A 25,848-nucleotide genomic window follows, 5' to 3' on the forward strand; every position below is an offset into this window, starting at 1 on the left:
TTATGGCCACAGAGGCCTCTAAATTCTGAAGAAAGCTGGAAGACAGAACCAGAATGACTCAGAAATATTCCTAACATACCACCAGTGCCCACGTACATAAAAAAGCCCCAGGGACAGCTAAACTAATCCTATTATTACATTAAAAAATATCCAGGGAGAAATTTGTCATAGTTTAGAAAATGTTAAGCTGCTTGTTATAAATACAAAACACACCAGTATTTGTGCATGGGCTGTTATTCAGTGCAATTTTGAAAACTGTTTAAAAACAGTCACTGGCTTGTAAGCAAGATTTTCTTACCATATGTGTTGCAATATGGAAGCAGATTGTGGACATTTCCAAAGGAATTTCATACATATATATTTTAAAAATGTTTATAGCAAAATTTAGGTGATCATTAGGGGTTCTTTTTGTGGACATGCATTATTTACACAATAAAAAAATGTACTGATTTAAATGGAGCTTGAAAATAATTTATTCTGCATCATCAACACAACTATGTATGCTTTTCATTCCGAAATCACTCACTTGCAGACCTCAAATGATGAAATGGTTAATTATCCTCGTGACTTACACATTTCCACTTTGAAAATACAGTCAAATTTAGTTACTTCAGCAAAGCTGCATTGCTGATGAAAGTGGCTTTAATCTGGGATTTTAATTAATATTTTTCCATGAAGGATACTTTAGTATAGATATTATATTGTACTGCACAAGCAGCAGTATTAATGCAAGAGTTAATGCAGATTTCTAGGGATGCTAAATGCTAAATACACACCCACCCCCATACAGGACATAGATGACCTAAGAGGTAAGGAAAGAACTGCACACAGAATTTAGCAATCCTGAAGTAAATTGGGAACCAGAAGGTCAGGAAAAAACTGATGATGTAGTCTCAGCAAACACTGGCTTTGACAGGAAAGCCAATTTAAGTAGTTCCCACGCCCCACAGCACAGCTCAGCAGCCCCTTCTGTGAAAATCTTTTGGATGGCTATTTTTAAATTGCATCATATAAAGAGTCTCTTCACTAACACCTCTGGATGATGCAGGATTATTATTTTGGGGAGACATTTTCTTGCTGAAGGTATTTTGACGTGGGAATAGGCACAATCTGGTTCATTCTTACACATTATTTAAATCATGGCAGTTAATGTCATGTCAGATAAAAACAGGAGTGAGAGTTGTTTAAGGCCCTTTATTTTTTGAACAAGCAAAATGTATTATTTTGTCTGATTTAAAGAAGAAACTGAGGAATGTGTGGAAAAGTACCCATGAGTTTCTGCCATGAAAGAAATCTACCCCACAAATGAACTCTCCCTTTAACAGTCTCATTTGAGGGTGTAAAAGGGGGGGAACTGAAGAAACAACAGCTGAAGATGACCCTTCAAGGGAGAACTGTAAGTTGGAAAACCTTTAGCCTGCATTATCAGACCCACCCAGCCACTGTCAGATCCACTACCCAGCCCAAGCTCAGCCTGCCACTCCTGCATCCATCACCCTGTGCTGGATTGATCATGATTTGGTATTGAGATGTGATAAATACCTCCATGTTCAAGCCTTCAAACACAACTCCCAAAATGCACGGTGACAGTGCTGTTGCAATAAACATATCTGCACCAATTATTAGAGTGAGAAGAATTTGTGAGCCAGCAGTCTAAAATCGTAAGTTTTAGCTGCACACAGCAAGGTACACACTTATTTAAAAATAAATGTGAAATTCAGTCTTCCACAAAAGCAGCAGTGTCATGAGAAAACTCCGGCTTTAAGTTTTGTAAACGCTGCGTTTTCAATATTAGAGTGTCAGTCTTCATTCACTCTCTGACAAGGCTGTCAATCAAACAGCAATCTAGTTTTGTAAGACTTTAACCAAAGATCAAAGCAATGATACTGCTGAGTTCACATTACCTTCCCAGAGATAACTACTTGAGCACTTTCCCAGCACTGCATCGATATTAACTCTGCACCGCTCCTTCCAAGCAAATAAAACAGGACAAAGTTTGACAGCCCTGCTGGCTTCTGCTCTCAGCCCTGATCCAAACTGAATCCCAGTGCCATTCCCTCTATCCCTTATAACTCCTCCTGGATATTGAAGGTGAGGACTGCAGGACTTGCTTTCAGTTACACTTTCATCAATTAAAAGAAATGAAATGTGCCTTCTGTCTCCTTTGAGGAGCACATCAAATGTCTTTTCCTCAATAACAATAGTTGGGCAATAAAAAGATGAGTGAGCAAAATGCGGTATATCATCGTTTTGCCTTTGACTCCAGCCCAATGGCAAATGAAAGGCATCCAAAATCAATTTCCAGAAGCTAATAAATTCAGTATGTGAAAGCAGTGAAAATATAACTTTTGCAGCCTCATCATCAAGCTGATTTGTAAGCAAAGCTGGGCCCAATTCCTGCACCCTATGGCACCCATATTTTCAGTTTCATGCAGGTAATATACCATTTCTACACAGTTTCAATTCCGAGGCTAAACAGAGAGATATATACATATATATCTTCTTCCCACAAACATATGTCCTGGTAATATCATAATAAAAATCTGAATGTGCTGTGCCCAGGAAATCGTGTCGATCCCTATCGGTTACTTCCTCCAGTAAGAGCCAAGGGAAGGTGAAGGCAAATGCTGCTCCAAGGGCAGAATCTGAGCGCAGCTGCTTCCCACAGCTCCACAGGAATTCCAGGACAGCCCAACTTGTGGCAGCACGGGCTGGGGGGGCTTTTATTTGCTTGTTAACTGCAGCACTCGCCAGACCATGCCCAGCTAAAGGCAAGATTCCACAGGGAATTATGTGTGACCATAATCACAATTTAAAATACTCCCTGAGCACTGCTGAGTACCTGCAGGGTATGGTTTTGGGTCTTCCACTCACCCCAAGTGATAGACTATGGCTTTTTTTAAGTCTAAACCAACTGCAGACAGCAATATTACACAGGGCCAACTACACTTACCTAACACACTGAAAAGTCATTAGAAGTGTTAAAATTTTCTTGGTGTGGTACTTACTTAACTAGAATAAATAAAGTAGAGAAAAATCCAAAACATCGAAACCAAACAGCTTTCTGACCCTGAAGGTTTCTTTGTCAATATATGGATTTGTTTCCTACAGAAAAAAACAAGCAAACAAACAAACAAAAAAACATAAAGAGGAAAAAAACTGAAGGGAGACAGGCAAGCTGGGTGCTGGAGAGAGCTGGAATTGGCAGTGGAAAACGTGGCTGGGGAATGTAGCTGAAGAATGATGGTGTATGTGGACTGAGGACATGTGCGAGGTTTGGAAAACAGCAGGTGGAGGAATCTGTGGAACAGAATTATATTTAAAGGGGAGAAGTTAGAACTAGGTGAGAACAGTAAAGGAATCACACTCAGAGTGTAAAATATTGCTTTGTCACTTAGTTCATACTGTGAACATGTCCAGGTTTTTTCTTCCAAGTCACCAGCAATGGGAAATGCTGTTCTTTCTTACTCTGTTTCTCACCAGGGCACCATTCTCCTTGGATGCTGGCAGCTCTGGGGAGCCTAGACTGTTATTACAGGACCTGGGACAACTATTTCCTCACACCACAAGAAACACTGCTGAGGGTTTTTTTTTGTTAGAAATATCAGATCATGTTTCCTCTTTCTTTACTCCAGGATTTTAGTGAGCAGTTGGAAATGAGTGACTATGAAATCCAACTCAAATCTGGGCAACACTGTAAAACCTTCTTTCTTTCATGTTTCTTGTATCTACTTTACCTGTTCACCTCTAATGTCTACAAGCAAGAAATAATGGTTTTTTAGTCTCCAAACACTGTTTCTTCAGCTGAAGAGTCTGAGCCATGCCTGCCCTCTACACTTCCAGCTTTCTAAAGCACAACTATTAAAAAAGCAGAAAGTCTGGGAGATTATCTTGCTGGTATTTCTCTGGTAGTGAATAAGCACCAGAGTATCTTTCCAATCTCCTGCAGACAGAGCAGGTTAGGAAGCGTGGAATGCAAACGTGAAGCCAGCTTGGAACAGCAGCTCTTGTGTGTGTGTGTGTGTGTAAGGGGTCAGCTGGACGCTGTGCCCATGACTGCCCTGCTTTACTCCTGGGGCTCAGCTCCCCCAGGGCTGGGCAGGATGGAGCAGAATGCTGCTGCAGGCACAGGAGCACAGATGTTTGGTGTTTGACGTGAAACAAGTGAAGCTGTGGACGCCTCACATCACCCTGCAGCGAGTGCTCTGCCAGAGGCAGTCCTGTCCATCCTGTCCTGTCCAGTCCTGTCCATGTCCCACCTCTGTGACCCCACAGACCAGGACGTGGGGTCCTGGCTGTGTTGGGGTGACCCCTGCCCTGGGGGAACTCTGAAACACTTGGTGTGCAGAGCACATCTCCCTCCACAGCCCCCAGAGCTGGGATTTGCTGCATCATGAGCCACTGAACGCTCCTCTTCGATGGGAACATGGTTAGAGTGCTCTATTCTAGAAGTACCTGGTCATAAAACATCTTTAAACTGCTGCTGAGCACCCTGATCTGAACCAACTGCAAGGAGAAATATTACAGAATATCGATTGCACTTTACGTGCTTACATGTCACATGTAACAATCAAGATTTGTGTGTGGTACTTACTTAAAAAGAATAATCAAATGCAAAAAACCCTACCAAAACACCAAAAGCAAACAGATTTTTGTATATTTTCAAACAGGACCTATGAGGTGCTATCCCTTCCCAGCCTCCACTCAGCACAGAGAGATTTCACACAGCTTCAAGCATGAATTACCCACACTCGGTTCTTCCTGCTCACTGGAATTAAGACTAATTTTCAAAATCAAGGTTTAAAAAGCTAAACTTTTCTGCATTTCCTTTTATCTTTGATAATGCCACCCAAAAATAGTTTCTCCTAAATTCTGACAGTTTTTTTCTGTAAAGACGAAAGGCACATTTATAAAGGCATCTAAAAACCAGAATATACTTAAATATAAAAATGCCTAACTGTATCCATAACTAAGTCTTCATTTAGTTAAAAAGTTTTGATATTATCTCTTATTATTTATTCTTCAAAGGAGAATAATAATTAGAAAAGTTCTGCAAATTTGCACTAATGAAGCAGAAAAATCTACTATGAAGTAATGAATTTTATTAATCACCATGCAAGCAAATAAGTAAAAAAATGTTAAAAATTTAAGTACACCTAGATCTTTCTTTATGATTTTTATAGGAGTTTAGGTTAAATTACTTACAGGTTATTTCAGAGAACCACAGAATGGTCTGGATTGGAAGGGACCTTAGAGAACATTTTGTTCCAACACTCTGCTATGGGCAGGGACACCTTCCACTGCACCAGGCTGCTCATCTCAAAGTCTTTGTAGTAACTTCAGCTGAGAAGTGTAATTTTGCCACAAATTTTAACTATTAGCAAGGAATTTATACTCCCTGAACACTGAAAAAGAGAGGACACTTAAATATGCAGCAAAATTACACTGCTGCATCTAAGCAGAAACATGAAGAGTGCAGGGATCGATTATGAAAGGAAACCCCACATCCCATTTTTGTTTCCATCTTTCTTCCCTTCCCCACATCCAGCAGCTTTCCTTGGTGTGCTCAGGACATCTCTCTAAATCCAAGGGAAAAAAGGACTCCCATAAAAATGCCTTATGCCTGGATGTGTTAACACCATTACATGAAATAATTGTTCCTTGGGAGATTCTAGACAGTCAATTAACCCCCAATTCACGACTCAAGTGGCAGAGCAGACACTCCATGAATAAAGGGTAGGGGTTCAATTCTCTATTAGGATAAATTTTTTTCCTTAATAGTTTAATCTTGTGGTCAATTAAATCCCCAAGCGTTGTATTAATTATTATATGAATTCTAGGCATCTCCTAATTTAAAGGTTAGTTATGGTGTACCACAACTGGATTGGAGTCCAGGACTTAAATTTTTCAAAAAATTCTACAAAATAGGGGCAAAAATCCCCTCTTCTGGAAGAAGACAAGAAATGCCTTTACATTGTGCTTTCCTAACCTGAGATACTTTAAATGTGTCCTGGATTTTACACCAGAGGTGAGCCTGTATTATGTCACAGATCATTAGAAACCTGTTTACTGCTGTACCACATATTCCTGTCACCAGTTGCAATAAACAGGGGTTCTAAGCAGAATTTTAAGCATTAATCTCATTTCCAACTGCTGAGCTTTACTCCTATATTGTTGGGCACAGCAGCTTGGAATAGTGGCTTACTTTTCCATCTGTTAGACATATAGAGACTATCGGTTTGTGAAGTACTTTCTTGGTACTCTTTTTGTTAGAATAAAGTCCTGGATTTCCTCGGGGAAGCAAGGGACATATGCTGGTGCTCTATGGTTTCTGAGTTACTGCAGAGATGAATTCCTCTTGGCCAGCTTTCTGTTGAATAGGTGCTGGAATCATATAAAACAGCAACTTGTGGAAAAAAAAAAAACACAGTAAAATGGTGAGTTTGCTGGCCAAATCAGTGATCTTTTTTCAACTAATTATTTTTCTTGCTCAAAATGAAGACAGTTTGTCTTTGAAAAGACTGTCTATCATTAAAAAAGAAAAGTATGGAAAGTTTTTGAAACAACTATAACAGATGTCATAGCAGTTGAAAGCACAATTAGAAAGCACAACGCCGCAGAAATAAAACTTCAAACAAAAACGGAAAGAGTTCTTTGTGCACATCAATAATTTAGAATGATTTAAGAACTGTTTTATAGATGCAAGTGGAGCTCTTTCTGTCTATATATAAATCGAATGTGGTCTTTATAGGCAAACAAAAAGGGGATACAATCCTTTTAAATTATTTTTAGGATAATTGTTTCCACAGCAAACATCATTATTTATCAGTTTTGAAAAGAAGCCAACTGCCAACATTTGAAATGCACAAACCTTGGCACACAACACAGAAAATGGTAATCTCCCCCCTTTTCAAAACCAGTTTTGCATTTATTTTACACATTTGTCAAGTTCTTATCTCAAAGCCCATGCAGTTTACCTATTTCTATCAAAAATCATTATATTTTATTTTTAATCACCTTCCCATAGCTAATTTGGTAACTCAGGAAGGGAAACAGTTATTGCTACCAGATGCTGTTACCTTCCTGCTCACTCACATATTCCTATAAATTGATTCAACAGCCTGGAAAACAAGGTTTAATATGTATTATTATGCCTTCTGGATTTCTTCTGTTATAATATCTTTTTTTACATAAACAGTTTTATTTTAGTGATGCAAACATCCTAAAGCTATGCTACCGACACATCCCATAGTAATTCCTTCAGGAGAGTGCTGCAGGATGCTGCTGGTCCTTCGCCAGCAGGAATTTCTCTGTAGCTTTATTTCTAAAAAATAAAACTAGGCAGCTTCACGTATAGAGAGCTGAGATTTTCTTTTCAGATGAGGAGGGAATAAATGATGGTCCTTGAGACTGTCAGTTTTCTACAGAGGGAATGGGAACAGATGTTCTTGTAGGTCACAGAAGAGAAACCAGTTCCCCAAAAACTTCCACACTGGAATCAGAACACACTTTCACTGGAGACAGCCAGGAAAGCTCCAGCCCAGCCACTTTGCTGCTCGAAACAGCAAAAATTACAAGAAAAAAATCAAACAAAATGAACAAATGGCAAACTTTGAGACTTCAGTCCTGCCATTACAATTTATTAACCCCATAATCTATGTAGGTTGCCCCTCACTGGTGAAAAAACCCCACATTTATTCTGCCAATTTAGCAACAAGTCTTCCAGAAACATAATCATAATCTGCAGATACCTGGGACCATTTACCCTCAGTATTTTCTGTGACTGATGATATATGAGTTGCTAGCTGTGTAAAATTAAAGCTCGAACCTGCTCCATACAATATTTCATGTGAGCCATATAGGAAGTGATGTTTACAAAATACTCATCCTAAAACAGGCTGCTGAAAAGTTATCTTTTGTAATAAAGAGAATTCCTATTGTGAATCAGACTCCAAACTAGAAATACTTGATTTATTTTCTGCTGAGTTTTCCACACCTGTGTATGGAGAGAAATTAACAATGACCATTCTTAAGAATGACAGAACTGTCTCTCAGGAGCTGATTTGTTTATGAATATTGGTGGATTTTAAATTTTTTTTTTTATGTCAAGCCTTGCACAAAGAAATTATGTCATTATATAATGATTATTATTATTATCATTATCCTTATCCTTATTATTGTTATTACTACTGCTGGCAATTTTACAGAAATATGCTTTCCTTGTAATATATCAGTTAAAATAAAATTCATTATATCTAAATAGAGATGGTATAGAAATATAAATAAGAATAAATATAAATCTATGATTTTACAGAGCAATTCCAACTCTCCTTTCTGCCTAAATCCCTCCTGCCTCCAGTGCCGAAGGCAATATGACAATAATGTCAAAAGTCAAACAGCAGCTCTGGTGACTCCTCCTTTAATATGTGAATCTCTCCACACTTTTGCCTGGAGGGCACCATCATCACAGTCAATTTCTAGGTTTTCAAACTAACAAAAACCAAGACAACAATAACAAATACAGGCCAGTCTCCTACTCGACAGCATCTAAAAAGTCCCCAGAGGTTACAGATGTATAAATAATACGTTATTTTCTGAACAATTCTTTTTTTCTGGCCTCTGTGAGCAGGCACATGTACACACACATATCCCATTTTCTGCTCCATCTCCCGGAGATGTTCCATCATCCAACATATTCCACATCAAAAAGGCATCTTCCACCACACCACAAGAGGCTCTCCACTGAACTGTCAGTAAAATTTGTACAGCCCTGGATCCCCTCACTGACAACACACACCCGAAAAAGCCATGGGATATGTCAGCAAATTCACACAAACCAGGTCTAACTATCAAAATATCACAGAGCAGCCCCAGTGATGGGTAAAACAGACAGATTCAAACCTGTACCATGTTTTATAGATTATAACATCTCAGAATACACCTGGAAGCAGATTTTTATTTATTAAACTGCTTGTTATAGGCTGTCACATTCTGTCAACCAGAAGAAAAATCTGCTTTGGAAACTACTTTCACACTGACTATGAAATAAAGAAGAAAATAAATCAGTTGGTATTTTGACACCAACATGGAAAGGCCAAGCATGACCAAAGAAGTGTGTTGGGGAATTTTGTATTGGAGTAATCCCTCTTTCTAGTTTGTACTCATTCACCTCCAATTTCAGGGTGCACAGCTGTCTCTCCTTCCATCTTTTTATCAATCCTGCTCCAAGAAGGATATTCACAGCTGGGAATCTTCAGAAGGGACCCACAAGGATCTTCGAGTCCAACTCTTCAGAGAATGGCCCATGCAAGGATAAAATCCCCCTTAAAACCTTGGCATTATCAGCACCAGGCTGTAACAAACTGAGCTAATCCAGTTGAAATGATAATGATTGATTACAATTGTGGGCTCCTGCTCTTTAAGGCATCTTTCAGGATGAATTTCCAAAGGACAGCTGATAATATGAAAAACCTACAGAGAGAACTGTCCATCCCCAGAAACAACACACAAATCCCATACACAGTCCAAAGTGTTGGAGTGGTGCCTTCTGCCCAAACAATCAAATATGAAAACTGATTTCCTGCAATCTGCAGCCCCAGTGGCTTCTGAGATGAGCACGTGGGCCATTATCAGCTCTGCTAACAAGAATTCATGTAACTTTATCAAAGGAATTCAACACAATGTCTGAGATACAATGAAGAACACATTTATTCTGGTTTCATGACTACACATCAAGATCTTTTTCTTCTTCCACTCTGAGGTTAGTTCACTATCTTATGCACAGAATCCTCAAATGGGTAGGGTTAGAAGTTCACTAAGGATTTATTACTTGTTATTATCAGGAATATTCTAATGCCCTAAACATTCTAAAACACTCTGGAGATTAACCTTAATGTGCAGTTTTGTCTCAGCCTTGCTGAGCCTCTGGGCAGCAAGTCCTGCACGAAAGGGAAGAAGAGCCCTTAATTCCCATCTTCATGTGACTGTTACACAGGAGACAGACACACTCTGCAGAGCCATCTCAGATATTCAAGATCCAATCAGAAAAAAAGTCCCTGAGTACACAAAAAAAACAAACCAAAAAGCTACACAAAATATCATTCACCAGTGCTGGATCTGCTCTTCTGACAGCAGGAGCACAGACTGCTGTCACAATCATGAGCTCTGTATTTCACTGATCTGGAACATCCAGCTGTGGACAGCAGGACAAACTCTGGCTCACTGGTAGGAACCCTCAGGAAAGAACTGGATTCTATGAAGTGCAGCTTCTGTGAATTTCTTGAAGGTCCTCCTCAGTCACAAATACCGCAAAACTTCCAAAGTCACCAATTAACAATTTATATGACTGATCTGAATTTTTATCTGTATTTTTATCTCCTTCTTCCTGTGTGTGTGTGTGCAGCTGCACACTTGGGCACACAAATGCAGGAGCACAGTGCCCCTGAGCAGGTTTGGTGCTCAGGCAGGGCAGGCTGAGCCCCCTTGGCGCATTCCCCAAGATCCCAAGGATTTCTGTAACGTGACAAAAACATTCGGCAACCTCTCAGGACACAGATTGTTCACATCTTACTGCTCATAATGAGGACTGAAGGCAAACTTATTAAAGAACTCACAGACATTAAAAATGTCACCAACTGCAGGTCTCAGGTTAATGACTTTTCCCCAGAGGTAACACCAAGCAGAGAATCCTGTGGGTCAGTTTTAAGACCAGTGCTAAGGGAAAGATTTCTGGGCCTAACCGAAAAGCTTTCTAAGGTCCCTGGGTGCAAATCAACAATTTTTCTCTTCTTCTTATACTTGTCAAATTTGATATAGCTCAGATGAACCTATATAAAACAATTCACAGTACTGAAGGAAAAGTGGAAATGTCCCTTAAGAGACAACTGACTGAAGAGTAGCTCCCTGATTTTTCTCTTATTTGCCCATTTTTTTGCACAGTCTGACATGAATACCTCACTAAAAATTTGTTTCAAAGCCTTTTCAGTGAAGAAAATTTCATTATTTCACCGTGTTTATACAGACTCATAATTTGTAGTGTTTAGACAGAGATACATTAAAGTCACTGAAATCTAATAAATAAAACATATTAATAAATTATATATCAATGCAAGAAACTGCCTTAGCCCATCTGCCAAGATAACTATGAAGTAGGTATTTTACTCATCAGAAAAAGAGCACTCCTAAAAATAATTCTGCAAATAAAGCTCTAATATAAATTTAATGTAAAAGGTGTGACCTTGGAGTACATCACTAGCATCTCTTGCATAATTGCCTTTATATTTATAAATCTTTCAGCAATGGTTAAGCACACAATCATAACGTCATGAGTACAGACACTTCAAAAATTAAAGCTTTACCTTTATTAATTATTTATATTTTGTGAATCTAAGTGTTAACAGAGTTCGCCTTGGTTTTATGGATTTGGGTTTTCTTGGATTGACTGACTGACAGACAATCACATCTACTATTAGCCCACCTTTTTAACAGTTGTCAGTTCACTTGTAGGTTAAATTTAACAACAAAAAAAACCACTTGTGGAAAATGCCTCCACCCAGAATAGAGCACTGTGATTCTTATCTTTCAGTATTCTCTGAGGATAGAAAATGTAAAAATATCTCTGACTTATTCAGTGGACATCTGCACTGCACATGTCACTCAAGGTTTTGGGAAAAATAAACCTTTAAATTCAAGTACTATTGTACCCACTGCTGATGAAACAACCCCAGGGTCTGTTCAAATTTAGACTCTAGAATGAACACGGTTTCACTCCTAATTTGGGGAGTTGCTCACGTATTCATGTGAAGAATTGACGAATACTTCACATCTGTGAAGAAAATAGCCTTTCTCTCATTATATCTTTAACATGCCAGTACTGACATGTCAAACAAGCAGCACAGGGACCACGTGAAGTGCTGGCACCAACTGCACACTTTGCACAGACACCGTGTGGCTCAGCTTCGTGCCCCTTGTCCTCCTTCTCATTCCTTCCCTTTTCCATCTGGTTGCTTTCAGATTAATTGTTGGGAAAGCCCCCTCTCCGCAGCACAGCCCCCACCAGCCTGTTGCTGTTTCAGGTGTTCTGCACCTGCTCATTCTCCTCCCCTCTAATCCTGAGTAGCCCAGTCCTTTGGCAGTGATTAATTTAAACAGCATAAACCCTCTTTCCCGCTAATGAAATCCAATAAATAAATACGGTTACTCTTTCATTACCGCGGTCTCCGGCCATCTGAAAATATTTCACTCAGCGGACAGAAACGATGAAAAACTCCCCATTCCTTAAAGCAATAAAGGGAAAGGTGTTCTTTAATAAACTGGGAGGGGAGAGCTGCCAGATGCAGAGTTTGGAGCCTGCCGTGCGCTGGGCCCCGGGACACAGCCCCAGAGCCTGGGTTTGGGCTCTGGAGGAGCAGGAGGGGCTGAAGGAGGGAGCACTGCCCCCAAGCAGCTCTGGAGCACAGGGCAATCCCCCTCCTCAGCAAAAATCCCATTTATTCGTACTCCTAGACTGCATGAACAGTGGGTAAGCCTGACAATACAGGTCATTAATGGAATTTTCCTACAATATTTTCCTCTGGTTTGCACCCCAAACCCCAGGACAGCATGCTGTCCATGTCTGGATACAACCACCAGCACGAGCTGGGCAAAAACCTTCCAAAAGACCAAGCTTTGCTCAAACTGCTCCCACTGAAGACATCCTGTACATCCCCACTGATTCCACTGTGGCAAGAGTGCCTTTTATTGCTCCAGCCTATGTGAGGAGTTTGAAATATTTCTTGTCATGCAGTCAAACAGAATAATTGTACCAGCATCTAAATCCGGCTGGAAGGCACAGCCAAATTCTTTTCTGGCTCATTTCACCTTCCTAATGCCAGAATTCATATGGAGGTTTCTGTAAAGCCTATACAGGGCAGTGTCAAACACAATCCTACCCCACACAATAGAGATTTTTTCCAGGATATGTATTGAAGCAGATGAATTTGAAATGTAGTTTCTGTGAGTAATTGTGCAGGTAAAATGTGGGGCTGTGTTCTAGGGGAGATTTTGTAACTGTTTCCTTGCACTAGTGATTTCAAAATAAAGTGCAGATTAGTCTTGATATGGTTTTCACTCAGAAATAGATGCACAAGCAAAATGCTGGTGTAACATGTCAGAAAAAGGCATTTGACAAAAATATAGCACTGCATGTAATCCATGCAGTAAAAACAATTTTAGATATATATATATAAAGACCCCAAACCATGCAGACTTCCAAAGATGTTTGACTTTGTTGCCCTCTAATGTTAAATCTGACCATACTTCCTCTAAAAGGATGATGAAAGGATGCAGAGTAATTGAGATTAAATGGCATTTCTCCTTCAAAAACCTTAAAGGTATGGCTGTAACTGGGCTCTAAATGCTCTGCCATGAGACAGCTCTGGAAATTCTGCCCCACCAACACATGCAAACAAATCACAGGAATTGCAACAACCTCATATTAGCTGTCTTTTAAAGAAGTTGTGAAGCCATGTTCTCCTCAGCCCTAATTACCTTGAAATAATTTTGATTAGAAGAAAGTGGCACATTTTTATCTGTTGCTGAGATCACTTAAAATGGGACACGGGAAACAAAATGTGTGTATCCTTAGGGATATTTTGTCTATAATCATTACAATAACTTTCATAATTTTTTTATGCTAAGATTTCACAGAAATAGCACTCCTGATAAATTAGAGTTCCTCAGTTTTTCAATTGTTGCTATCTTAATTGTTATAGAGAGCTCAGCTTTGTGAAGTTATGTCAAGGTGTATAAGAGAAAAACACGTTCAATATATGCCTTCAATAATTTCTTTGTTGTTTGAAAACTTCCAACATACAGCAAAGCTGGCATTTTATGGCCTGCAGAGCTATAAATCATTTTTAAAATCATGATGATATTACTCAAAACAGATGTGAAAACATATGTTTGCCACGGTTGTATAAACCGCTTACTTGTCATACTTAATAAATGTTGATACTTTTATTTTAACTACATTCCTTCTTAATAACTTTGAAAATCTTTTCCATGGTGAATATATTTTGCCTTGGTAAGAGCAATGGCAGGTTTGGGAAAACAAAGCTTGCTCTGTATACAAATTACATGGATGTTTTCTGCAGGGCAAGGCAGCACAGATCACACTCCTCACACTGTCCACATCTGACTCTGAAACACTCCACATAACTGAGGTGCACCAGAGCCCAAAATAATCACACAGGAGAAAACAGTAACAGTATTAAGAACAAAGAATCTACACAGGACTGGGACAAATCACTGAGAACTAACCCCAGTGGTTCCTACAGAAACTGCAATATAAGTCTGTCCCAGTGATAAATGCAAAATCAGCTTGGAATCCTGGATATACAAGGTTGGTGCCTTTAAAATTTCTGTATTAGTCCCACTTTAATGTCATCAAAAGGTTCTGGTTCTGGAACCATGGGATGACTTGAGAAATAAAAATAAAAAAATAGAATTTCTCTTTCTTATTTTCTGAGAAAAACTTGACATCTCCAGACCAAGCAGAAAAGCAGAAACTTTGTTCTATCTCTAAAATAATATATTAAAATGACTCACTATTTCAAAGCAGTTTTTTCTGGTGCAGGTGGATCTCTGAACACTAAATTAATTCTAAAAACATCCCCTAAGTGCATGCAGAACTAACACATGTAGAAAGACGTATTTCCCAGTACTTAATCAATTAAAGAAATTACGCAAAAATGTAGACTAGGAAATGAATAAACCTACACAACTTTAATCTTAAGGAGAATTATGGCACACAAACTGTTAGCATCAGATCTTTGTGATTTCATCCATGTTAAAAGGAATGATCACAGGAGCCTGGGAATTGGATTCACAGGTGGTGGAGGTTCAATTATTTTCGCTTTGGGGATTTCTGAATTATTTTTTCAGATTCTTAAACTGTACCTTCCTTCATCCATCCTGAGTGACAGAACTGCTACTACCAAGAAGTACATGATTTGCATCTTTGAACCCCACAGGATACTGAATTGCTTTGCTGAAAAATGACTGAACATGTGGCAAGAAACCATGCACAGTTCAACAGAATTAAAATCAACTACACTTTCAGGCTTAGATTAAATACTCACTATGCAATTACAACAGAAATGCAATTTTTAAATCTTAGGAGTGAAGGTATGGCTGGCAACTTTCAGTAAATGTCAACAGGAGTCAAGAGGGAAGGATTTAAGCAGGATGATCCAGACAGAAAATTATCTCAGAATGGCACAGAAGGGCTCTTTTGGGGTTCATGAGGAAAGTGCTTAAATGGCCAGAAAAACCAGTGAATAGAAAACAGCTTGTCTTCAAGGAGAGTTGAGTATGAAAATACAAAATGTAAGGAGCAAGTTTCAGGCTCTTCCTACCCAAGACTGCATCAGTCACAGACCTCTAGGGAATAGAGCTGATTGTACCGTGACACTGCTCAAATAATTTTATATAACTCTGGAACTACAGGGCATGGAGTGCCTCAAAATTCTCTTCTGAGTAGCCCATAAAATCTTCTATGCCTGCCTTTTAGTTTTCTCTGAAAACTCATGACAATCACCTCAACCAAAATATAAATCAGCTTGTGCTTTCATTTATGATGATAAATGTGAATATTCTCAGTAGCCTTACAAGTACATTTACCTTATGTTGTCTCTTCCTTATTATTCTTTTCCTTCACATCTTTTTCACTCTAAAACCTCACTATCCCCCTCAGAATCTCTTGTAGTATTTTCCCAGAATAAATCCCTGAGTATTCACCTTCTCCAGCACCCAAGAACCTCTGCAAGGAGAATGCAGCAGAGGAAACACTTCCCTGCCTACAGGACAATCCCTCCAGGCCAAACATCACCTCTTCCCTTGCTGCCCCTCACTGGTGACACAATATAAAATTATATTGCTCACCCAGAGCATCAGAGCAGTCTGCACACACATCCCCTGCAGGCAAACAAACAATACCACGTGACTGATCAAGTATTTGCTCGGAACTTCATAAATAATTGAGCCAAAAGACCTGCAAAATATTACTCTCATGCTATATAAACAGAGAGAAGCAAAGTTCTCATTGCTTACATTTCCATGTGAGTTCACTGGATACATTATTCATTGCAATTAGGCACTTAGTTCTCTTAAATTAGTAATATAATGTCATTGCATATGCATAACACAAGAAAAAGGAATAAAACACATAATAAGTGGAATTAAATGCCTGAGATGGAAAACAGTCTGTGATTTTACCTTTCTCCTTTTGTATTTTTTTTAGGCTGTTCCCAGTTTCTTGGTCAACGAGTTCTCCTTCCCTGCTGTTGGTCAGCATGGCTACAAGAATCAAGAGAGCACAGTTACATAACACTGTCAGTAAAAAATTTTAAGAGAAAAGAAAATATTGAATTATGTTTCCTCTTGGTCAATATTTTGGCATTTTAACTCTTAGAGACAAGTAAGATATGCAGTTAAAACTAATCTGCGCAAGTTTATTAGACAAGGATGCCAAGAAAGAACACAAATTACTACTGAGATGAACGTGATTTCTTATGAAATGTTCAAATTAATTGATTAATGGGAAAAGTACTTCACGAAAACCATTTTAGGGGAAAAGTACATTTAAGGATTTAAGTATTAGCAATTATCTATAAAGCAGTAAGCTTAATAAAAATCATAGATTGCCAGATGATAGCCCAAATTGATTTGTGACAGCAAACACCCCCCCAACATTTTAGTGCTGAAGGGAATTCTTTACACCTGTGAGAGCTGTGTTTATGAAGTTTATGACTTCAGGATGCCTCTTTTCTTTGTTCTTATTTGATTAAAACATTTCTTTCTTTTTTTTTTTTAATTTCCACCAATTACAGACTTTACAGTTATTCCAGGGAGGACATTTGTTGCAAACTTCAGCACCATATTTTAGGGAGAACTTTTTTTATAATTGCAGAAGTAAAAATACTGTATTTCTGTCAATGAAAAATATTTATCCAGATCTTTACAACAGTAAAAGAGAGACACAGAGACATCAACAGTCTCTTTTACTGCTGCTACAAGAAGTTAAAAATTTCTTGTCCTGTGAATTTCCAGCTTCATTTTACACAAGATGGGAATCTAATCCACAGTCTGGTGTGTGCACAGATTTAGGCAAAGAATTCAGGCTGTGTCCAGTGTGCTGGGCAGTGGCATGGTGCCGCTGCCAGGACCAAGGTCAGAACTGCAAAATCCCAGGGATCAGCCGAGTAGGTTGTGGATGGGAGGGAACTCTCCAGTGACTCACCCGGAGCTTTCGTGCTTTAAACCTGGCTCAGCAATGCCTGCATGGGCTCCAGGCCATGAGGAGACAGCAGTGTTGACACACACTGACGTGAAGAGATGTTAATTGACTTGCCCTAGATCCCTCTTGGAAGCACCAAGAATAGGATCTGAACTTCCTCTAGACAGAATTAGCATTTTAATCGATAGTGCACAGGCTGCGAAAGCTGTGCTGGAGAGACCAAAAAAGCCAGAAAGGCCTCAGCCTCGGGGTGCTGAAGGAATGTGTGGGCACAAGGAGGTTTTTGGAACAACAAAGTCATATTATAATCTGTGACTTTCCTCACACACATGTGAAGAAAAAGACACCTTGCTCTTTTTCAACTGCAGGTGCCTTGAGCAGCACTTCCCTACCCAAGCAGGCCAAAGGAGCCGGCTGGACCAGGGAAGGTACAAGGGTGATCCCTCTGTGCAGGGGACACTGGCACAGGAGGAATCCCAGGGGCTGAGCTTTGCTGAGTGATCAACTTAATTAAAAAACAACAGGGATGAACTTCCTGGGTATTTCGTAGCAAGCGAGCGCTTCCCTACGAGTTCCCCGGCAAATCAGTATCGGCCTCCACAACCCGACTGCGGCCCTTCCCGAGGGGAAGTTGTTATTTAATGTACAATAAGGAGGGGCAGCACTGACCGATCCTGTCGGGAGTGTTGTCCAGCTGGGACGGGGAGCTGGACACGCTGCTGCTGGGGTGTGAGGACGCGTGGCTGCCGGGCCGCTGGCTGTCCTCCAGGGACGGCGCCGGAGAAGGGCTGTCCTGGATCCTCTCCTGCAAACAGAAGCAAAGCAAGGCTGGGATGTTTCATCCATGGGCTTCGCCATGGTTCCAACTCAAAAAGTGAGGCTGGCTTAAAAGGAATGGTTCCAGCTCAAAAAGTGAGGCTGGCTTAAAAGGAATGATGACAAATGGTGCTTCTAAGGTAAACAGAGAACTGAACTCACGTTTTAAGAGCAGGAGAGTCATCTACAGCCAAAACCAACACAGGCCTCTACAAGCAACGTGTCTGAGCTTAGCTGATCATTTGCCACCTTTTTCTTGTTGGCAACTTTTTATGTTGTAAGTTTTTCACACTTAGGAACATATAGAATATTCTTTCATGTTGCTTTCACAAACTACTTTTAATCTACAGGTAGTAAGATTGCCATATGTGAGTCACATTTCAAATAAACAATTCACAGTTGGACTGAACTGTCACTAAATGCAGTCAAATTTGTAACTGGAATCTGTACTGGTGAATTTATAACTAGAATCTGTACCTGAATAATTATATCAGTATCTTCTGGACAAATGACAAAAGCTGTGGCTCTGGTAAGAACTTCCCTCATGCATGAGCTAACTAAAACAAGAGCCTGCTTGCAAAATCTCATATTTGTATTTGCACATGAAACTTCAATATTAACCTCTAATTTCAATATATATAGTACTTGAGGTAAGGAGGGAAAAAAAGGGATAGGAAATAAAAAAAATAAAAAAAAAAAGAAAGGCAAAATGAAACTCTGCAGCTCTGTGTATCTGTACTTGCAAAATTACCTGAAGATGTCATGGAATTTTCATCAGTAAAAATCTTTAGGAACATGTCCACAAACAAGGTGTAAGTACAAGTTCATCCTGAAGACAAGAGATTGTGAGACCACTTGAGATCCTTCCAACCCAGTGTTTCCACACACATACTTTCAATTAAAAATTTCAGTGCCCTTCATTCTTGTTCCCAGAAACGAAAGAAAATGAGAGAATCTGAAGAAAATGAGAATCTTCTGAAAGGGACAATCAGGGCCTGAATTACTCCAGATATTTTTCTCTTAAAATGCCTTCTATGTTTTAAAGCCTCTGTCCAAGTCCTTGAAGGTGCAGTTCCTAAGGAGAGACACTAATGAGGAAAAATGGTTGAATATACAGAACTCCAGAAACAGAACCTCTGGAGTTGCCCTCATCCCTGGCAATCAGCTGCTTCCTGTGCAAACCCAGAACTGAAATCTAATTTTATTTTTTATAAAAAAGAGATTATCTTGCCTCCACCTAACTAAAAGTCATAATTACTGTTCATCTGGGAAAGTTGTCTCAAAGGAACTTTGCAATCTTTCCTCCTTTCTAACCTATTCTGAAGATGTCTCATTAGGAATATTTGATCTGGCTCCTTGGTAGAATTTACTGTGTGCTCTGGAAAATAAACTCAGTAGCATCTGAAGTTTTTATGCAGTTTTCTAGGTGGAAGCCTGAATCAATAATGGAGCTTTGGGAAGAACATGGTGGTTCCTGGAAGTTTTTCCATTATAAACACCTGATATAAAAGCTGTTGTTTGGATGTACGAGGGCAATTCATTAATTACACTGGCAGCAAGATCAACAAGAATATTCTGTTACCCATTAAAACCATCCCTCTAAGCCACACTCATGTTTGTATTTACAGATACTTCTAAGAGTTATGCAAAGGGAACATGAGATTGGATCCTCCTCAGAGCATGGGATGGCATTTCCCTATTCCAGCCCCACCAGCTGAGAACGTGGCACTGGACGTGGTTTTAATAGGATTCTTATTGTACATTAAATAACAACCCAGCCTCAAAACCATGTAACAGATGTGTATCTATTACATAGCTGTTAATCCTCAATGGATCAGTTTCACTAATTATCTGTTATTTAATGAACATACAGTAACTAATAGATCTGAAAGGGAGACTTTTAATGCTAATATTTAACAGATATGAGTCTATTACGTTGAGTCACAAGTTTTTATAATTTTGAAAACTGAATGCTTTTATACAAATTAGTTTTCAAAATTCTGTGTGAGAAAAAAAAAAAAGTCTGAGTGGCTGAGCTTAAAGTCTCCTGTGTTTTCTTCCTTTTGGCCTCCAAAAGAGAGGGTTTAGAGGCTCCTGAGATGAACAGATGAGTAAAGGGGAGCTGGGACTTTGTAGAAGTGCTGCTTGCTGAGTTGCTTTTAAAAGTCACATTTTTACCCCAAAAACTGTCCTAAATAACAACGAACCGTATACATGCAATCCTGAGTGGATAAATCCTGTGTGTTTTTTACCTTTGTGCAAATAATAGCTTCCAAATAGGTTCCTGCTAACAGGTTACAACTCTGACTGCAATTTCATTTGCCTGGATTTCAGCTTTAACAGTCCTCTTTGGCACTATTTCCTCTCTTTTAACCACAAAGAGCACTCAATTTACAATTAAGATATCATTTTGAAATGATTAATTTTACAGAAGAGTGCATAGTTTAAGTAAATTTCATTGTCTACTGCAACCATGAAAAGGAATAGCCGAGGAGAGGACATGCCAACTGTTCTGCAAAAAAACCCTATGAACAAATATGACTATGAATTAACACTTAGTTATCACACAAACAGCCATATATGTCATCTTAAATGGGAGTTATTTGAGTAATTCAAAAGCTGATGATTTGGAAAAGCAAAGTATTCCAGCTCCTTCTGGTAACTGCATTTCCCATTGTTTCTCACTAGGAAATAATCTCTGCTTGGAGTAATTTGCCTTCAAACTTAGGGTCTTGGTTTGAAACCTTCAGGCAGAAGTAGAAGTGTCAAATAATAATGTCCTTCTTAATTACACAGTGAATCACTCTGTAAGAGAAATAGTTGATTATATCTGATGTCTTACCAGTTACACCAATTTCCAGGCACAGGGAAGGCAAAGTTTTCCCTATAAGCAAGCAAGGAGCTGAAATTCCCTCTGCATCACATGTGCTCCAAATGAGGGTGGAATATCACCATGTGAGGCTGCATATGGATCAAGAAATTGTCCATTTCTAAATGTTTATGTGGAAATGTGCTGAATTTCCCCTACTATAATGAATAATGCCATGAGCAGACTCTTCTTTTGCTGGTAAACAGATCCATTTTTCAGTCCTGTAATCAGTATGCATCTATTTAGCTACTTAACAGCAATGTGCTCTGGTTCATTAGGTAGCTACTGTTGTGTCTCAGCCTAGTTAAAATTTCACAGCAAGTTAATCTATTTTATTACAAATGAGAACACAAGTGATAATGTCCTCACCATTTTCCAAACACAGGGTTAACAGTATTTGTAACAAATCAATGAGGGCATTTAAATAGGGAAATTGCAAATCTAAAATCTTAACATTTTGTTTTACACATTGATGACTTCATTTTATTTGTCATCTATGTATTTTACAACCTCATTAATTTTCTTTTTTTCCCCCTTAAAAATGGCTCAGTTCCCCCTGCACCCTGCAGGGCAGCTGGTGCCACACTAGGTAAACTCACAGTAATAAAAGAAACATTCCTAAATAAAGTAATATTTTCCCCATTTATATTTCTTCCTATTCATAAATTTGCAAGATTAATATTCCAGGTTATAATTTAATGAATTATACATAAGGATTCTACAGATTGTGAGAGTTTTATGAAAAATGAAAACATTTCTCAAGATCTCACCTATTTATCTACCTACAGTACCTACTTTATCTCATCTTTTTTCCTTCCTTTACAGAGCTGTAACATAAATTCTCAAAGAGGACTTTTCCAGTATTTAATCCTCTTGAAGGGTAATATATTTGTCTCACTAAAAATCAGTGTCCTTCTCTGCCTCAGAAAATGTAGCTACAAAGCTTGACATTGTTAATTTTAGTTGTGATTTAGCTTAACGGCACTGAAGTCATGAACTCACCCAATTTCCAGACAGATCCTTGACTTCAGCTCAATATCTCTCTTCCCTCCCCTGTGAGGGACTATTCCACACCAATAATAGGAAATACTACACAGTAGTTGCATCCACACTAGTTTTATTTGAAATATATATCAACAGCTTACCTATTTTTGACATAATCATCTTGATCTTAATTCCTTGCCTCTGATTTTTTTTATAGTATTGATCTTACTTTTATGTCAAGAGTTTAGAGAATTATGCTGCTGGATTTTCCTTTTTATTTTTCTTTATTCTGAGTTGTAATGTAGTTGTAATTACTCTTCCAAATGTTAATCTATTAATGAGTTCCTAGAGGATTTAGTGGCATTTCACTGCTGACAAGAAGGTTTTGGAAGTTTATCTGAGTCCTGTATGCTTTATTCAGACATTTATCTTGATATTTCATATTTATTTGAGGTGCTGCTGCTCTACAGGGCTCTGCAGCAGCTGGAATTCACTCTCTCTAATGAAATGGAAAGGAAGGAAAAATGAAGTTTATACTGGTTTTAAGCCAAGATTAAGAGTTTTCAAGTGTTGTGAGAAAGATTTTGAGCTGATGTTGACCATGTTGGAAAAACAAGAGTTCATGGGCTCTGGCAGAAAAAATCCCAGCATTAATCTGCACACTGGGATGTTCATTATGCCACACCTCAACCTCCCAGTGGTTGCAAGATCTCCATTCATATTCTCAGAATGTACTACTCAGAAATAAAAAAATTCTAGAACCCAGAGCCTGACTCCTCTGGAGGGATCTGTGAAGCCAGGACAGGCAGGCAGAGTCTGCCTGCAGCCTTCTGCTCCTCCAGCCCTAATTCCCTGCTGAGCTACCCCTGCTCCCCCATCCCTGGCTGAACCCCATCCTCAGCAAGTGAGAAGAACAAGAAAAGTTAACACAATTCACAGTTCCATTCAGCAAAGACCTGGATTTCTAACACTTCCTTTTTCTAGTTAATACTACGATGTATTTCTTTCCAATTGACCTTAGTTGATCCTAATGCTCTTTGAATCCTAATAACCAGCCCATTTTTAATAGTGTTCTAAAGTTTACAGTCCTTAACTGATGGACTACTCAATTTAGGCTTTTCCAAGGAACAGAATACCCCTGCCACAGGAAGCAGGAGCCATGCTACACCTGAACAGATGCCAACAAGAACTAGGATGGTCACAGCCATTTCTGGGCTAGAGAATCATTTTGGTTTGGATTTAAAGTCAATCCACCCTAGAAATGAGCACACACAAAGACTGGGGGTGACTTGGTCTTCTGAGCTACTTCTAGTACCTGTGATTGCTGTAGGTGCTGGAGATGAACAAGGTAAACAGCTGGTCTAAAAACCAAGATAGGATCTGTATGTCTGAAAGCCAGCTGGATCCTATTCATCTTTTGCAGTGTATTGGGAAGTCGTTTGCTTAAAATATGTATTTTGCCATTTAAAATGTCTTTTTTTTCCCCACTGTGTACATATAGTTGTTTCAGTTGTAGTCAACTGGCAATTATTTTCTCACAGAATTTAAGAAATCATAAAAACTCCTACATTTACTGATTTTAATACCAGATGTTCACTCACTAATTCCATTACCTCGTGACTACTTCCTATCAATCCATTAATTGCCAGCTGCTCAGCCAAACAGAGAAGTGCAGCTAATCAGATGGTGCTGGGAAACAGCCAAACAGGAGCTGCCTTCTTCCCCATTTCTTAAATTAGCAGTTGCTGGGACAGCCATGGAAACCTTCACTCCTGGATTAAGATCTTGAAGTTTTATTTTGAATCTGAGAGCACAACAAACTGGAAAGGATCTCACGGTGGAAACTTGGTACTTGTGCCCCTCTCCTGAATTGTTTCCCCCAGTGCTGCCGTGGAAGGGAGGAAAAACACTCCCAGGACTAATGATGATAATGCTCTACCTCATCTACATTAGAACCATATCAGTTATTAAGGACAAATGCAAATGACTAAGCTAATACTAAAAAGATCTGAGCCAGAACTAAGAGCTTAGATGTGCTTGGCCTAATAATTTTCCTTTGCAAGCTCTGCAAAAAGAGATGTTTCTGATGGGATTTTTTTTCCACTTGGAAGTTTAAAATAAGTTTTCAATGCTTAAAACCTCTCAGTGAGGGTTGTAAAAGGAGCCAGGCGTTCCTGGCACTGCAGGAGTGGGACAGACTCCCTGCACAGGGGGAGATGAGAAGGGTATTTAATGCAATTTGAAAGGATCTGAACATCTCCCAGCTGAGATTCTCTGATTTCTCTGAATCAGTGAAGAGATACAAACCTGCACACTCACTCCTCCTCCACCTCAAATACAGCCACAAAAATTAACCTTAGAAGAAGCAAACAAACTCCTGTGTCTCACACATCACTCTCCCAACATATCCCAGTCCCATTCCAGCAATCAGTTGCCTGCTATGGAACAGGACAGAATAAATCTAGTAATATGAAAAATCACATACATTGGAGAGAAGTTCTATTTTATAAATGTTGCAATATTCTGAAAACAATTCCTAATGGATTGAATGCACAGAGAGATATGAAATTACTGATGTTAGAAATTCTGTAATGGGAAATGTTTCTATTGTGAGGAGAAGTGTTTCAGAGCATTCTGAGATGGCCACATTTTTCTGGCTGTCAGGTAAATATTATGAATGTGAGTTGTAGAGCACACAGAAAATAGCACCTCTCAGCAATAATTACACAGCCCATCTGTACTCTCTTCAGGGAATTTAAAATCATGTCATATACATCCTTTACAAACGCCTTAACAATCCCGCAAAATCAGGAGAAAAATGAAACTCAGAGAGGAGACTCAGAAGTCTCTACTGCGTGTCTAGATCCCACTGTACAAATAAAGCTTTGCTCTATTTGTCAGATTTGTTTCTGAAGTGCATTGGGATGAAATTCTCAAGGACTTCTGAAATATGAAAATAAAAATGTTTTATTCTTTTTAAAGCATTTTAATTACTTTTTCTGTTTTTTCTGTGTTTCCCATTTGCACTCAACAAAAGCACCATTTATTCCTAACTGGGACCTTGATGAAAGCAAGAAAGAAGAAGAGGAAAACAGGAATACAGCAAGCATGAGGGGATGACAACAGAAGAAAAATGGACAGCAGGAAACCAATTTTAAGAACTACTCCTACTCAGGAGAAGCACATCCCTCAGCAGCTCCAAAGAGGCTGTTTGCCAGAAGGAAAGGGAGGGAGCACGAGGAGGGAGAGGGTGAGACATGAGCAAGAGGAGGAAGGAGGGTGCAAAATGTGCCAGGTAAGTAAAAGGAGAAGCAGTGAAAATTTGGGAGAAAATTAATCTCAGATCTCTGGCATGAAGTTTTGCCTCATTACTCTCAGTACTCTGCACATCTAATACAAAATGAGCAGCTTCAGGCCCCTGGTTTGGGTTTGGTTCCCAGAATTTCAAGCTCAGCCCAACCCCATTATTTCCCACCAGCCTGCTCCCAAGGACATCTGGGCAAGTGGCCTTTCAGTGAACACTCGAAGATCATCACAGTCTTGGCTCTTGCCAGCCTTCCCTTCACCTTCCTAACCCCTGCCCTCTCCCTGCTTTTTAGCTGGAAATGTGTAAACCAGTATGATTTTAGTCATGTAAGGTTGTATTTGTTACAGGTGCATTGTAAAATACAAATCTCCACATTATGTAGCTCCTGCTCTCTGGAGCTGAGTGCTTCACAAACTTCAGTGAAAAATCCTCTCACTTTTCTGTAAAGGGCTCATCCCAACCTTCCTTCTGAAAATATTGTCATTGAGTAGATTTTTCTGAGTTTCAGGAACAAAATTGTTGTGTAACAGTAAACTGCTACACTAATTCATAGAATCACAGACTGGTTTGGGATGGAAGGACCTCAAAGGTCACCTC

General features: G+C 39.2%; 1 protein-coding gene across 5 annotated transcripts in view; it reads right to left on the reverse strand.

Annotated features, from left to right (window-relative positions):
• Nucleotides 1-25,848, reverse strand: part of DACH2 (dachshund family transcription factor 2) — a 245,733-nt gene that overhangs the window by 27,691 nt on the left and 192,194 nt on the right. For all 5 annotated transcript variants that reach the window (XM_014255252.2, XM_088062631.1, XM_088062630.1 and 2 more), the window contains exons 6-7: nucleotides 17,945-18,080; nucleotides 16,255-16,335 (exon numbers count right to left, since the gene is read on the reverse strand). In XM_014255252.2, coding sequence (XP_014110727.2) covers nucleotides 16,255-16,335; nucleotides 17,945-18,080 — 217 coding nt within the window. The remainder of the gene's footprint in view (nucleotides 1-16,254; nucleotides 16,336-17,944; nucleotides 18,081-25,848) is intronic.

The sequence above is a fragment of the Pseudopodoces humilis genome, chromosome 15 (genome assembly GCF_049639895.1).
Source record: "Pseudopodoces humilis isolate 2021_Gansu_Grassland_sample_001 chromosome 15, ASM4963989v1, whole genome shotgun sequence".
NCBI classification, from domain to species: domain Eukaryota; kingdom Metazoa; phylum Chordata; class Aves; order Passeriformes; family Paridae; genus Pseudopodoces; species Pseudopodoces humilis.